Raw genomic sequence first — 17,016 nt, forward strand, 5'->3', positions numbered from 1 at the left:
ACGTTATCTAGTTAAAATTCAAGGGCATATATATCAAAGCATGTCCAATTGCCATAGTTTTTTTTTTGTATTGCTACTAAAAAATGACCTAAAAGAGTTTGAACATATATATTCACATTCTGACTTTTTAAATGCCCATTTGATTAGGTGGGTGAATTTTTCTTAATGAGAATGTGAGACAATGTGGTATACAGGGTTGAAAAAATCAAAACTTTGAACAGATTTGAAATCACCAATATATACATGTTATACACATTCACAAAATTAAACTAAGAAAACCTCTTGTACAAAAGATATATATTTTTGCTAAAAATATCTTTGTAAACTATACCAGACTACCAGAATAGTACGTCAGAGCTGTGCTCGAAAAAAACCAGTTTGAATGTATGTTGAAACAAAATAACTATTTTGCTAAAGTTATAAATCATATTAAAAAATAAATTATGATGAATAAAAATCAGACTAATTTGCTTTTAATACAATTTTTATTGTGTTTGTATTTACTTTGACCTTTGATGTCAATTAGTGTTTAATATATAAAATATAAATGTTCTTGGGTGATCAAACACACATATTTGTATGGATAAAGGTGTTTTCCATAATCAGTCACTTATACATGTATCTAGATTTGATTTTTTTTTCATTCTTAGTCTTTCGGGTCATTTGTCCTCTTCATCTTTGTATATTTTAGTTGGCATTTTAATTTCTGTGATTCCAGCTTCACATGTAGAGTTAACATGAATTCAAAGTTATTTAGTTTATAAAAGATTAGGTATATCTGCCAATAAGACAATAAAAAAAATTAACAATAACAGGTCATCGTCAGTTCATCGTTCCTACACTCCCCTTACCCTTAGCAGTGGTGTAATAGTACAACATAACATCAAATTATAATGGAAAATAGCTGAAAAAGGATCAACTCATCAGATGGATACAATAAGAAATACACCAAACCAAAATATAAAGTAGACGTGGTAGGGTAACTTTACATCCCAACAATAAAAGATACAAAGTACAGATATGAGAGTACTCACAGTTAAATGGACTGACACCTTCATCAAATCTAATAACAATTTATAATAAAATAAATAATGTAACTCAGACAAAATTATCAAGCAGTACACATCCAACATCCAATGCTTTGTGTGCAAGGACGTGATCAACAGTAAGATAAAAAAAAACAAAAAAAACAAAAAAAAACACATAACCTTGTGCAATGCAAAGTTACAGATATCAACAGATTGAAAATCCATGAAAACGCATATGAATGTAAGAATAATATCTAGTTTGCTTTCAATTTCTTGATAACAAAATCTATATCAATAACATTAAAATCAATATTGAAAGATCTACTTAAAGTGATGAATAAGTAACTTTTTATAATAACCGACAAGTTTACAAAGAGCGTTTTTAAATTTCCGAGCCGAGTATGGTAAATAACATCTCCGTAAAAATGATAATGTGCTAAGCCGTTTGAAATCAGTTTTTACAGGTATAACCAAACATAAAAACCAAAACTTTATATTTAATTCCGGTATCTTTGAAGAGCTGGTTTTTTTTTCTGAAACTGTGCAATGTTGGTTTTTTTTTCTTTTATTTTGTATTGTGTATTATTGTATATTCATATTCGTCCCTATACGTTTTTCTAATTCATACTATGATTTTTGATTTTAAATATTTACTTTTTAATTCTAATATTCATCTATTTTTTAATACATATAAACGTTTCATTCCTAAATATTTCTTGTATACAATTACCTTAGTCGTCCAGGGACACGACTACGGGTCGCTGTTTACAAAATGAACCATCTATCCAGGGGACATAACAGGCAACAAAAATGTAGTCCACCTTTTATCTTGAATTCACAATTAGTGTAAAAATTATATCCATATAATGTTAAAAGCATCTAACAGTTCTATACTAATTTTAAAATAGTAAGTGCATGTAAATGATAAGATACCCACACAAAAGATGTGAATTTACTACAATAAACATGATAGTTAAACTTTTTTATCATTTTATTTTATATTTATATAAATTGTTAAAATCGATATTCTTATACGATAAATCATTAAAAAAAATGCACTTTGACTCAAGCTTATACTATATTTACTGTCTAAATTTTCATTTTTGCCGACTTCAATTTTGTCTTATCAATGATGTCAACGCCTTTCAAAAGAAGAACAAATTTTAGATTATTTTTCAAATTTTGTTTATGAATATCTTGCGTTGCCTTAGGCATTTTGTTAAATTTTATTGAAGTCCTAATTTTCCATAGTGTCCATTTAAAATATATGATAATTATGTTTAAAAAATTATCATTTTTTAGTTCTCCTGTGCTTTTAACTAACATAATGTTCTTTTCACCAAAGGAATAATTTATTCCTATGTTTGATTTGATTAATATTTGTCGAAGATTTTTTTTTTATAAATAACTGTGATGTGCTGCAACTTCAGGGTTTCTATATTACTAATTATAGAAACATGGCATTTTCCATTTGAAATTTTAATTTTTTAATCTTTCTTCAATATATAAAATAATATGCATGGGTCTCCATTGAAATTCTATTACTTTATTTTCAAGTTTCAAATGTTTGAGTCCCGACCACATATTTTCCCAAGGTATAATTGTTTCAAAAATTTCCTCCCACTTAATTTGATATTTTGGAGATACATCTTTATTTTAAACCGTACGAATATATTTGAGTTTTAACTTTGATGGTTGGATTGTTTTGATGTTCAAGTTAATGATCTCAAGGTCATTTGACATCTTTAATTTACTTCGTAATGTAAATTCTAGTTTCCGCAAGAATTCAAAATTTACACGAAATCTTTAGGAATGGCCTGTTTAATTTTTTAAAATTCAGATATACAATTTCTCCGATAAATTAGCTTCCTATAGAAAAAAAAGTACAGCTAATAAAATTTGTAGTTTCTGAATTCCAAATGTCCTGAATAGTTATGATATCACTTTTTAAAAAAGATGCGTAAAACAAAGGTTTATTTTTGAAACGAAAAGAAGAGTTTCCAAATATTCTCGTATTTAAAATGTCCTTTTTATTTGAAAATGTCACTTTTATTTGAAGCTGTACCAACATTTTGAATGAATCCTGCCCACGTATTTATAATTTTCTGATAAACTTTTTGGTTCACATCTAAACCAATTAAATTTGAACACATACAAAAAAGGCATCATTATATTTTTCATCAAATTTCCGCAGTCAAGACTTACCGATCGCATTTTAGCTTTTTTATGGCTCCTGAATTGATTGATATACAATTTTTGTTAGTTTACTTTTTATGAACGTATCTATACTTACCATTCCCATCCCCTTTTTTTATTTAATTCAAACTTTTCCGTCCCATATAAAATTACAAGTTATATGATTTAGCTCTTTAGTATATTTATCTTGAATTCCTCGTATTTCGATCTCGTATCAACAGAGAGAAAGTATCATATTGTTCACTCTAACTGTTTTACCTGTAAATGTAAGCTTCCTACTTTTCCATACGTGTATACAATTTTTACCTTTTCTATCATTTTTCTCCAAATATCATCGCTATCATTTTAATAACCATGACAAACCCTAATGTTTAAACATTGCCTGTGATCCATTTGATTATTATCAAATTTAAATCATTTTCTTTTAGAAGCCCCCAAAAGTAAGCCATTTGTTTTGTCAAACTATGGTTTGATAAATCTGTATTTGCTAATTTGTTTAAATAGCCTCAACAGTTTCAAATGCATTTAAAACTTTGGGGAAAAAATGCGTTAAATGTAATGATCGATTTTTAACAAAACTTCAATCATTGAAATACTAAGGCTTTTCTTCCTCTTGAGTAGATTTACTTGAGCTGTTTTTGGCAAAACCTTTGGGAATTTTTGGTCCTCAAAGCTCTTCAACTTCGTACCTTTTTTGGCCTTTTTACATTTTTATTCGAGCGTAACTGGTGAGTCTTATGTAAACGAAACACGCGTCTGGCGTTAATATAACATATCAATCCTGGTATCTATGATTAGTTTATTTACAACCACTGGGTTGATGCCACTGCTGGTAGATATTTATTTCCCCCCCGCGGGTTTCACAAGCCCAGTAGTCAGCACTTCGGTGTTGACTTTAGTAATCATTGATATGTTCATAATTATAAATTAACTGTTAAATTTCTTTTGAATTATTGAAATACTAAGGATTTTCTTCTTTAGGAATAGATTACCTTAGCTGTATTTGGCCAAACTTTTAGAAATGTTTGGTCCTCAATGCTCTTCAACTTCGTACTTTTAACATTTTTATATTCGAGCGTCACTGATGAGTCTTTTGTAGACGAAACGCGCGTCTGGCGTTTATATAAAATTTCAATCCTGGTATCTATGATAAGTTTATTTAATAGCATTCAAGATTTTCATTTTGGGGAAAATGCTTCTAAAATAAGGAACTTTTTTTGGCCCCCTCTTCAAATGACTTAATATTCAATCCATCATTACTATTTGCGATTATTTGGTTGCCTAGCAACGGGTTTTATAAATGAACCATAATATCAATCTGTAATTCAAGTGCCCTAGAAAAATACTTCTAACTATATTAAAATGAAAGGTAACGTGTTACCAAACACTAGAATATTTATTATTGTTACATCTTTACTTTTGAGAAGTTTTAAATAGCAACCTAGCAACCACAATATTGCCTATTGATCACAAAAACGGACCATGTTATCCGAAAAAAAAAGAAAAAAGAAAATGGTTTCATAAAACTTATATTAAATCGACTCCTATATTAGTTTATTTAGTAACCATGTTTGCATTAAATAACAATTTGACTTTGTATCTGTATAACCCTTCATATCAACTCGAGATTTCCTAAGCAACGTAAACTGTGGATTCATTTATTTTCGTGGGTACCAATTTTCGTGGATTAGGAAAAACTTGCATATTCGTGGATATTCAATTTCGTGGTTTTGCTGAAGTCTGCATACAAACTTATAGAATAATAATCATTCGTTAAATATTTAATTTCGTGGTATGACTGTGCCCACGAAATCCACGAAAATTGGTATCCAACGAATAATAATGAATCCACATGGTTAGTTTTAAGTTAACAGTTTAAGAACATTTCAAAGGTTTTTTTAGTATCATTGAATGTAATCTGTAAGCTTGAAACGTGGAACGTGGAACTAAAGGATATGCATCAGTATCTTGAGTGTAGATGTGCAATTTTAGCATAATTCTTATTTCAATGTTTCCAAGGTAACACGAAATGTATCCATGATATAATATTTTGCTTAGCAACCATAGTAAATCAGATTCATATTAATATTAATATATTTTTAAGTATGTATTTTCATATAAAAGAGAGACAGCAGATATCTATTTTTTAGTTATGTATACTGTATAATAATCTAAGATTCTTGGCTTCCAACAACGTCTAAAACGAAATTCTCTACATGATTACTTTTTTCTAGTCTAACAAATGTTCATAACTCCCAAATAAGCACACATTGTGGGTTTATGATCTTCAGTGTGACGAATGGATGGGTCTCCAAAAGTTATATTAACTTGTTTGGACTTTATTACACTTGTAATCAGCTCTTTTATGCTGACACAATTGCATTTGCCGTTCATAACAGAAATAAATAATAAAAACAATTATATTATCAGGTGGTGTATATTACCTTATTCGTATTTGACATAACTTTTTGGAAAACTCGGTTCATATAATGATATCATTTTTTTTTAAATTTTAATTGGCTATCCCAACTGTTTTGAACGAAACCACATCACCGTTATTAAATTAAGCCTGCTATCTTTGGTGTGTTTTTACAACCAATAGACCGTAGCACATGTTTGCTGACATAAATTATTGATGAGAATGTTTGGTTTCTTTAAATTTTCTGTTTACATGTATGAACTACGAATTATTTAAACCTGCAGTATTGTTAATAACACTTTATAAGTTCAATATTTCGACCATTTAGGTGTAAAACATGAAACACATTGCTAGTAATGATGCTTATGTACACTTTTGAATCTGAAGCCATTTAATCCTTTATGGTCGACATTCCTAAATAGCCGCCCAGCAGTCAAGAGTCTAATTCCAATACATTGGTATAGTAGACATCTTTAGAGTATTTGCGTGACACTTTCTGCAGTGTTAGTTATGGTAATAATGAACATTTAAGTATATTAGGACATTGATGAAAGTCCTTAGGAAGTTTCTGTACCCAGGTAAATGCTTTTTATCTGGAATACAATGTTTGGTCAGGCTTTTCACATGATTCCATATCCCAAAACGTTTATTATCATCATACCTAGCAACATGCAAAGCTTCGTGCTTTTCCCATAAAGTGATCAATTGTACCAGAATATTGGATTAAGTCGCTAGACTAATACACGTAACAATCGTTCCATATACCAAATGTAGTTGATTGTTCGCTAATATTGTAAGGAAAACCAAAATCCAAAATCAATGTTAAGCAATGAACCGTCGAAATGAGTTCAAGGTCAAATAAAAAATGCCAGACTGACATGTATATCGAAAAAAAATCTAATACACCAAATACACTAGTAGTTGATTATTAAATCCATAAAAGAACAGACAAAAACTTTTATCTTTAACCACTGAACCATTAAAATGAAGTGAGTGTCAGCCGACACTTTCCAGATAGACATATACAACTCACAAGTCAACCAATATATACACCATCTAGAATATGAGATATGGACTTAACTCCAAAACTGTCTGACGGGTAAGATGACCTTGCAAGTAATGCACATATCAAATATAGTTATCATATTACTCATAATCAGAAATTAAAAATGCTAAAAACTATTAAAGTTTAATCAAGTTGTAACTGAACCATGAAAATGAAGTGAAGACAGAAACTTCATAACATAAAAAACTCTATTTACAAAGTATGAAGAATTCAGGTTACTAAAATATTACCCTCTAAAGAGGTCGCCGAGGCCGGATTGTTATCCCTATGTCAAGCTTTTTGTGACAGAAGTCGCAGGCCCGACAAAGTTTTGGTTAAAATTATTAGAAAACATATAGAATATTTTTTTATGCTCTCCATATCTCTATTATTTACCAAATACGAATGTAGCTGGTGTATGCACTAGACACCAAACTATTATGTCTGTATCCAACATTCTGCTCAAATGCGATGCTTAATCTATTTACAATCTTAACGTATGTGCAAGTATTTGGTCTTTGACGCCAAGAAAAAGGGGCTTTCTTAAGTAAGGAAATAAACCGAAAAACGAGTCAATTGAGACCCATTTAAAATGTAAAACATGGGTTCTTCTTTAAAAGGTGTATTTAGTTTGAAAAAGGTAATATGCTCATAAGACAAAAACTGCATACCCCTTAGGAAATAATAAAACCGTAGAGATATCTCCTTGTTCAGCTTTCAAATTGCGAATCTGCAAAATGGAATTTAAATATATTATGTGAAATATTAAATAACAAACCGTAAATAAAAATTGGATGGACTAAATCCCTAAAATAAAAAAAATAGCTCTCCAGTACAATTTTTCTCCTTAATCTCTTTAGGGATACGAGCCCCAAATGGGTCAAGTATACTAGAAATACATTTGGAAACGTGACTAACTAGGAAAATTCTCCCAAACTTTATTTAGTAACTCGAGTCTCTAATTTGGATTAAAAACAGGGGGTGACTTATAGAAACCCTGTAAGGATATACATTGTATATGTATATACCATTACTTTTGCTTAATCGGTGGATCAATCTCATCTAGAAACTCCTCTGTTGCAATTTACTGTTGTGACATCTTGGACCATCTTGGATTTCCTTGCACTGATAATTTATTCTCGACATCGGATCTCACAACAATACGCCTTTCCTGAATTGGCTTCTGTGTCTTGGTGAAACTCAGCATGATTATTGGTTTTTGAATGGAAACATTACACTTAGTTCTGCTTGTATTCCAGCTACATTGGGTAGAAGAAGTATAGCCATCACATCAATGTTCTTATTCGCACGAGGTGCCATGAGGCATTGTGTCTATTAGTCTTTTTCGATTCGAAATTGTCTTTTTTCCTAAGCGATACCATAACTTTATATTAATTTGTCTATAACTCTTTTGAGGCTTCACCACATTTCGGGATGGAACTGGATTGTTTAAAGATTAAAGCAAGCTCTGTTGTCGAACTTTTTCAAATGCTAAACGTGACGTATGTATGATGGTGACGTCACACAGTGAAAAGATCGCACACTCGTACAAGGTTAAGAATACGTAAAAATAGGGACTCAAGAAGAAATACGGAATTTAAACTTTTAATAAACTGTTTTATCAGTAAACTGATAAACATTTATATCGTATGTAATTTTACTCCAGAGAAAAACGGCCTCTACTTGAAATGTGTATCTATTTAATAAAATAACACAGTAACCAGACATCATATAAATAAGGAGATTTAGTGAGTGGGGTCGCAATCAAACAACTATCCGTCCAAGCCTGAGTTCACACATAGAGAATATAACCAATTGTGGGCAGCTGTACGGCCTTCAATTATAGACCGGATATTTTTTTCAAATCGTTAATAAAACTGCTGACTTTGTTTCCTCAATTTGGAATACAAAGGATTTAAACTTGATAATTGCTGAAGATTGCCGAAGGATCAGGGCATCAGGAAGAAATTGAAGACCAGTCTGTTCGGAGTTCAAAAATGCGTTTGGTATGGTGACATGTACATGTATTTATGTGGTTTGTGACATGTTCAAAAAACAGCAAACCAATTACACAAAAAAAGACATTTCACATAACCGCTGGGCAGTTAACAAGGTATTTGGGGCATTTACCTAACAATTTGTGTATATATCTTATAAACAGTATGAAAGATAAAAATAAACATATACAATAGAAAATGCTTTTGTCTACAAAACAATGTATCAGTGTGAACCGAATCAAACCATTTGGAAAGCCAATTCTCTTACAAAATTAAAAGCATTGAAATAAATCATTACAAAAGTTATAAGCCACATCAGACCATTCAAGGATGAAAAATTCTTACTATTTCGAAGGATTTTGATTATTGGGAAAATTATTTTACAGATAAATCGACACTTACATGGCCTTTTCCAAAAAACATATTACAATATATTTGATCGGTAATGGTAAAATCTATAAATATTTTCAGCATAGCCTTGTTATCAATCCAAGAGGTTACAGACCAAATGTGCACTCGTCCCAAAAATTTAAATATCAAAAGTCTGAGATTATTCAAATTCAAATTGGACATATAACGCTTTTAGACACTAACAACAAACAACGAGTATTGATCACTTCAAAGAAATGAATGCAGTTTGTGCGTTTCTTTAGTTGTTTAATATATACAAAGTCTGTCAGACCGTATAGAAAAACATATATTCCCGTTTGAATAGTAATTTGGGGCCCTTTATAGCTTGTTGTTCGGTGTGAGCCAAGGCTCCGTGTTGAAGGCCGTACTTTAACCTATAATTGTTTACTTTTTAAATTGTTATTTGGATAGAGAGTTGTCTCATTGGCACTCACACCACATCTTCCTATATCTATAAGTCTTACTGAATATTCTATCACAGGATATGTAACAAAGGACAGGGGGACAACGTATAGGCACGATGGCAATCAATGCAAATATGAAACCAGTTTAAAGGGACCAGTTTGATGATATAACTTTAAATGTATGTTATCTATTTATCTTATGTTTGTTTGTTGTAACTTTAAGTTTGTCCGATTGGTTATCGTCTTTAACATATTTTACAATTAAAACAAAAGGCAATTATTTAATTTAAATATTTCAAATATTGTACAGTGTATTGAGACTTAAGATGAGCTTTACTTGTAAGTTCGTAGACATATTATATATTTTTTCGTTTATAGTCTTAATGTATCATTTCTTTTTTTTATGAATTAAACTCATAATAGTAATGTATATTGAATGAAATCAAGAAATAGAATCTGTAATCGTTCATAAGAAACGATTTTATTATGTTTAAGTCAGTCTTTCAGTTAGTAGTAGGTGTAATAAAGGATTATTTTGACAATTTCCAGTTCAATTAATTTGATTCGATTTAAAAGCTTTCTTCTTATTCAATAATTGAATGTTGGACTATTAATTGAATAATTTAAAGGACACATTATAACGGACATCAAAAAATACATGGGGAGCACTTTAATTTCAAAGTCTCGTGAAACATCAATTATAACAAAACAATGAATGCGTTTTAGTTACTGAAATGACTGAGTTTTACTATAAACACGTTTACATAAGGTTTCCTTTGAAAGAACATCTTTGATTCTGTCAAAATCTTGTTATACTGCTTATAAATAATTGTCGTTCGTAACTCTGTTCGACGACATGTATTCCTTATACAGATACCTTAACCATGACGATAAAAGAGACAGAAAAATTATTGAAATTATCAATTGTACCAATATCCAGTATTATTTTTGCAAATGTTTACATAACTTTTTTTTGCGTAGAAAAGTATTTTTACAGTAATATTTTCCATTAATCAACTTTTTTAATGCATAATTTTATAAGATTTTTACCCAATTTTATAGTATTTCATGTTTCATAGTTAAAACACATCTTTTTTAAAATAAGAATTATTTATATTTTAAGCTACTTGTTCCATTTTGATATAACTTTTATGAGATTATTTACCACTTTAAATAGTATATTTTTGTATATATTTTGGTTTTAAGGATCAGTGTCTCATAAGTCATTTTTGTTTGGCTGGATATTGATAGTTGTTTGTATGTATATGAATATTGTGTGAATGCCTTGTTTCAATGAAGATGTGACAATATAATAAACAATTTTATTCTATTCTTATTCATAACAACTCTCGTAAGAAATTAAAGAAAAATCATGTTTTTTGTGTGAATTATATGTCATCGTTATATTCAGTGAAACATTCATACGAGGATAGTAAAACACAAACTTGGGAGTCTTTGATTTATGGCTTTTCTCTCAATGTCCATCACCCCTTGAAGCAAAAGTCTTGATATCCAAATCCCTTCGGAAGGTGATTAGGTTGAAATCTCGCAAAGAAATATTGACCCCATTTCAATAATGCGCCTGTCTTAAGTCAGATGCCGATACCTTGTATGCGTGTCTTGTATTTGTATATTTAACAATGACACTCAATTGTGCGTTTTTTTAATTTTTTTTATTGTTGTTAGATATACTAACCATGAGATATTGAATATTGATTTGGCATAATTTTGCCCCAAGATGTCTTTTTTTTTGTATTTTTTTTACTTTGGATTGATGTCTCATATAAGTTAACCCCTTTTCGAAAGAAGTATTATGTTAACGTCGTTACAAAACTTTGAGTTTTTGAAAAACTAAGGCTTTTCTACTTCAGGAATAGATTGCCTTAGCTGTATTCGGCAAAACTTTTATGAATTTTTGGTCCACAATGCTCTTCAACTTCGTACCTTATTAGACCCTTAAAACATTTTTTTATTCGAACGTCACTGATGAGCCTTTTTGAGACGAAACGCGCGTTTGGCGTAATCATAGAATTTTAATCCAGATATCTATGATGATTTTATTCATAAAGTTAATGTCCATTGTAGATAATAACACAAAAATCAGATTCATTGAATTTTGAAAAAAAGTACATTTTCATAGTACGAAAAAAAATCATTAATTAGATATAAGAATATTTGGTATGAGTGCCAATGAGACGTCTCTCCATTACTGTCACACTTATTGAAAGTAAACCACTACATTTAAGGTATAGGTACTGTTTTAAACCCAGAACCATTAAACATGTGTTACGAGATATAATGGACATTTTGTCAATATCAAAGCCTTTTTTTTTATCTTGTATGCAGGTATTTAATGAGTCTTGGTAAGTTGGATGGTATTTTCAAGAAGAAATCAAACGATATATTTTCAAAAAAAGTCATCGACGTATTTGAGAACAAATCAGACAACGATATACTAGCACATAAAAGTGGCGGCATAGATGTCTTTGAGACGAAAGAAGATATCTTTGAAAACCCAGGCTATCAAGCTAACATTTTCCCCGGAGACAAGGAGACAGAATATCATGAACCAACAGTAAAAGATAAACCACTTCAGGTAAATATACTTACTAGAATAAACCCCTTCATGTGTATGTACTTTCTAGAATAAACCCCTTCAGGTGTATGTACTTACTAGAATAAAACCATTCAGGTGTATGTACTTACTAGAATAAACCCCTTCAGGTGTATGTACTTACTAGAATAAACCCCTTCAGATATATGTACTTACTAGAATAAACCCCTTCAGGTGTATGTACCTACTAGAATAAACCCCTTCATGTGTATGTACTTACTAGAATAAACCCCTACAGGCATATGTACTAATTAGAATAAACCACTTCAGGTATATGTACTTACTAGAATTAACCCCTCCAGGTGCATTTACTAATTAGAATAAACCACTTCAGGTGTATGTACTTACTAGAATAAACCCCTTCGGGTGTATGTACTTACAAGAATTAACCCCTTCAGATATATGTACTTACTAGAATTAACCCCTCCAGGTGCATGTACTTATTAGAATAAACCTCTTCAGGTGTATGTACTTACTAGAATAAACCTCTTCAGGTGTATGTACTTACTAGAATAAACCTCTTCAGGTGTATGTACTTACTAGAATAAACTACTCCAGGCAGGGTTTCCGCTGGCGCCATTTTCGCAATTTGCGAAAAAAATAATAATTGTATCGATAAAAATTCGTCATTTGCGAAAGAATATGGCGAAAGAAATGTATAGAACGATTTATTTTCCTCCATCTTGTTTATTTACTTTTTTCGAGTTTCTCGGACTTTACCCGATCAGACAATACTCGGAAATCACCTTGACCTCATTAACGTCTGGACAGAAAATGAATAATCAGCTGATTACATTTTATTTCTATCGACAACAAAGGACTATATTAATAAAGGTGTTGATTGAATTGTTTGACAAAATGATATGGTTAAATGGCTTCTGCTAAATGTCACATATAGTATTTATTTACCACTTTGCGACGCACGTGTTTGAAGCAAACTTTTGACTTCTCCTCTGCTTTTAAAGATAGTTTAGAAAAGAAAGCTGTTGTTGTGACGAAAAATGTCCAAAAGCTTGAAACACGTGCGTCACTCAAACGACTTTAAAAACGTCTTCCTAATCAATTACCGATATTTAAGTCAAAGGATAATTAAAGTTTTAAAGTTTTAAATCCGAGATTTTTCTTGCTTTTGGACATTTTTCGTCACAACAACAGCTTCAAACACGTGCGTCGCAAAGTGGTAAATAAATTCTATATCGATAGAAATAAAATGTAATCAGCTGATTATTTATTTTCTGTCCAGACGTTAATGAGGTCAAGGTCATTTCCGAGTATTGTCTGATCGGGTAAAGTCCGAGAAACTCGAAAAAAGTAAATAAACAAGATGGAGGAAAATTAATCGTTCTATATATTTCTTTCGCCAAATTCTTTCGCAAATGACGATTTTTTATCGCCACAATTATTATTTTTTTCGCAAATTGCGAAAATGGCGACCGCCAGCGGAAACCCTGCCTGAGTAGTTTATTCTAGTAAGTACACACACCTGAAGAGGTTTATTCTAATTAGTACATGCACCTGGAGGGGTTAATTCTAGTAAGTACATATATCTGAAGGGGTTAATTCTAGTAAGTACATACACCCGAAGGGGTTTATTCTAGTAAGTTCATATACCTGGAGTCAGGGTTTCCCCATGGTCTATTATTTTTTTCGCCACCTCTTTCGCCAAAACAATATATTTTTCGCCACATTATTATTTTTTTCGCCAAATAACATAACTATATTTTTTGTTTAAAATTTTTATTTTTTTCTACCACCCCCCCCCCCCCCTTCCCCCTTTCACTTAAATAAGATGATTTTGCCCATTGTGTCTATGATTATGCTTTCAAACTTATTTTTTAATTTAAAAGGGAAAACTATTCATTGCATTTTAAACAACTTTTCTAATTGATTGGGCCACTATACTTTTAATAATAAAGAATATATACGTCCTGGAATATAACAAATTATTGGACATGTTTTGATAATATAATACCAGTATATTTCGTAGGGAAAGTTTCTTTAAAAGAAAAATACTGATGTTCCCTTTCGTACTAAGAAGGTTTTTTTACAACGATTAGAATAAACCACTCCAGGTATATGTACTTACTAGAATAATCCCCATCAGGTGTATGAACTAATTAGAATAAACCACTTTGAGTATATGTACGGTAGCCTATAATTGTTAATGTCTGTGTCATATTGGTCTCTTGTGGACAGTTTTGTCATTGGTAATTATACCACATCTTCTTTTTAATATTACCAGAATAAAACCCTTCAGGTATTTGTACTTACTTAAACAAACTACTCAATGTATATGTACTCACTAGATTTGACTGTTTAGGTGTGTTGTTTCGATTGATATCTTATACTGAGTATATGCTGGAGACAGGACCTGTTTGTACGGAAGCCGGTAAGTGTCAGGGTAGAGTTTTATTTTTAAGTTGATATAACGACTTAGCTAACGTGGTTTAACAACTTAGCTAACGTGGTTTAACAACTTAGCTAAGTTGTTTTAACGACTTAGCATATTTATCTTGTTTAACAACTTGGCTAACTTGTTATAACGACTTAGCTTACTTGTTTAAACAACTTAGCTAACTCGTTTAAACAACTTAGCTTACTCGTTAAAACGACTTAGGTTACTTGTTATAACGGCTTAGCTGATTTAACTCGTTATAACAACTAAGCTAACTCGTTATTACGACTTAGCTAAGTCGTTTAAACAACTAAGCTATCTCGTTAAAACAACTTAGCTAGGTCGTTATAACGAGTTACCTAAGTTGTTATAACGAGTTTAATTAGCTTATTAGTTAAAACAAGTTAGCTTAATTGTTTAAATAAGTAAGCTAAGTTGTTTTAACAAGTTAGCTAAGTCGTTTACACAAGTAAGCTAAGTCGTTATAACAAGTTAGCTAAGTTTTTATAACAAGATAAATATGTTAAGTCGATATAACAACTTAGATAAGTCGCTATAACGACTTAAATATAAAACTCCACCCTGACACTAACCGGCTTCCGTACATTTCCGTTGAACTTCAGATCACCCCAATTTTTGGCATGGGGTTCGTGTTTTGTCAGTATTTAGTTTGTTCTGTGACCTAAACTTGTTATTTTCTGTGTCATCTGGGCTCGTGTTGAAAGTTGTCTCATTGACAATTATACCTATATCTTCTTATTTTGTATTTATTCTTACAGGTTGCAGATATACTATGCCATGGGAAATTCCGAAAGAACAGATGTCATGCCAAGGTCATACAGAGGACGCTTGAACTTTATATGAAAGGAGAAGATAAAAACTTAAAAAAGAAACTGACTGCAGTTAAACCAAAGAGAGTGACAATTAAGGATGATTTAGTGAGGTAGGGATAAATTCTGAACTAAGAACAGTTATCCATAAATGAAAGACACCATTCAAGTGCAACTTTGCTGCATTCGATCCAAGCAGTGCGAGGTGAAAAATAAAGAAATCTTTGCAGTCGAGATAATTATCAACCGTTTTGTCAAAAGTCGGAAAAGTACTGTGTGGTTCCGATTGCTCCGTTCAGTGAATGCGAAAATAATTCAAAAGGAACCAGTGTGATTTGTTTATTCATAAAAGGTGTTTTATTCTATTGACTGTTTGCTTAATCCATGGTTTGTTTACGTATTCCAAGGTGAAAAGCTAACGGAGTGCCACCCATAATTCTTGATGCCACGCTTCTGTGTTTATTTAGCATTACTGGTTCCCTTGAAATGTTTAGAAGATGAAAACTGTGAGGTATCATGAAAAATATATGACTTTTGGAAGAGTGTCCGACTATGAAAAAACGGTTAAGCCCTCACGTAACAATCTGTGTTTCGTAGTACAAATGTAGTTATATTCTAATTCGTCACCTCAAACGCATATAAAGTATTTATAAAATAAAAACAAACACTTGTTACATAGGAATATCTCGCCAGCATGTGCAGCTATTTTCGACTAAACAAAGAAAGGCGCAATTGTGTGCTTTTTAAATTCCTAAATTTTTAGTTACTGTTAGACGTTCACTGATGTTATCTTTGACATATCCGTCCTTAGCCCGATCTGATTTCCAGCGACCATGTTTTTTGAAGATTCTATCTTCCACATGCGCATTTGCAGCAGCAGTGGCGCCTCCGGACCTCAAACTATGCAAACCAAAATACTTTTTGTCTAAACCAATAGATGTTAAAGTAGATAACAGAATGTCTCTTGCAGTAGTATAAGAAAGCTTACCATTTCTTAATTTGTAACCATTTACAGATTTACAAAAAGAAAAAGGACGAAAAATCAAATCATTACTGTCCGACTTGATGTTTGCTAAATCTAAATATTTCATCAACATTTTAACGGGACATGTAATTTTGTCCGTTTTTGAAATGAGTACATCTCTACCCTCACGGTAAATATCAGTTTTACTACTATCTATCAGTAAACTGATGTACGAATCATGAAAAACAATATTATTTCTTGTCAGATTTGCTAATTCTGAATACCTCAAAAATCCAGCAAAACTTATAAGGCACATACATGCTATTCTAACATCTTTCAGATTAGATTTATCGTTACCATAAAGCATAAAGATTTGATACAAAATTTCTGGTGTTATAGGTTCTTTCTTAACCACAATGTGTCCAATAGATCTCAAAGATCCTTCCTTCACAGAAATAACCAAATCCGATTTACACGGATTTTCAACTCCGGCTAATCTATGAGCCCAACTTATAGCATAAAAAGCTTCATTTATGCTGCTAGTAGATTTACCAATATAAGTCAAATAAACTAAATACGATGCGACAGAAATAACTGAAGCAGGTAACGTGTTTGAAAAATTAATAGATAAACACTACTTACAAAAAGCGTTGAAAACATATCTATACTGTCGTTGAGTGTTAGCTGCTCTAGATGACAAACAAAGGAAGGTA

The 17,016-nt window shown here is 31.3% G+C and overlaps 1 protein-coding gene across 1 annotated transcript; it reads left to right on the forward strand.

Moving 5' to 3' along the window:
- Nucleotides 1-11,853: 11,853 nt before the first annotated feature.
- LOC134689828 (uncharacterized) lies at nt 11,854-15,456 on the forward strand. The gene is made up of 2 exons (XM_063549795.1): nt 11,854-12,096; nt 15,289-15,456. The coding sequence occupies exons 1-2, from the start codon at nt 11,854-11,856 to the stop codon at nt 15,454-15,456; spliced, it is 411 nt and encodes a 136-aa protein (XP_063405865.1).
- Nucleotides 15,457-17,016: the final 1,560 nt, after the last annotated feature.

This window comes from Mytilus trossulus, chromosome 11 (assembly GCF_036588685.1).
Source record: "Mytilus trossulus isolate FHL-02 chromosome 11, PNRI_Mtr1.1.1.hap1, whole genome shotgun sequence".
In the NCBI taxonomy this organism is placed as follows: Eukaryota; Metazoa; Mollusca; class Bivalvia; order Mytilida; family Mytilidae; genus Mytilus; species Mytilus trossulus.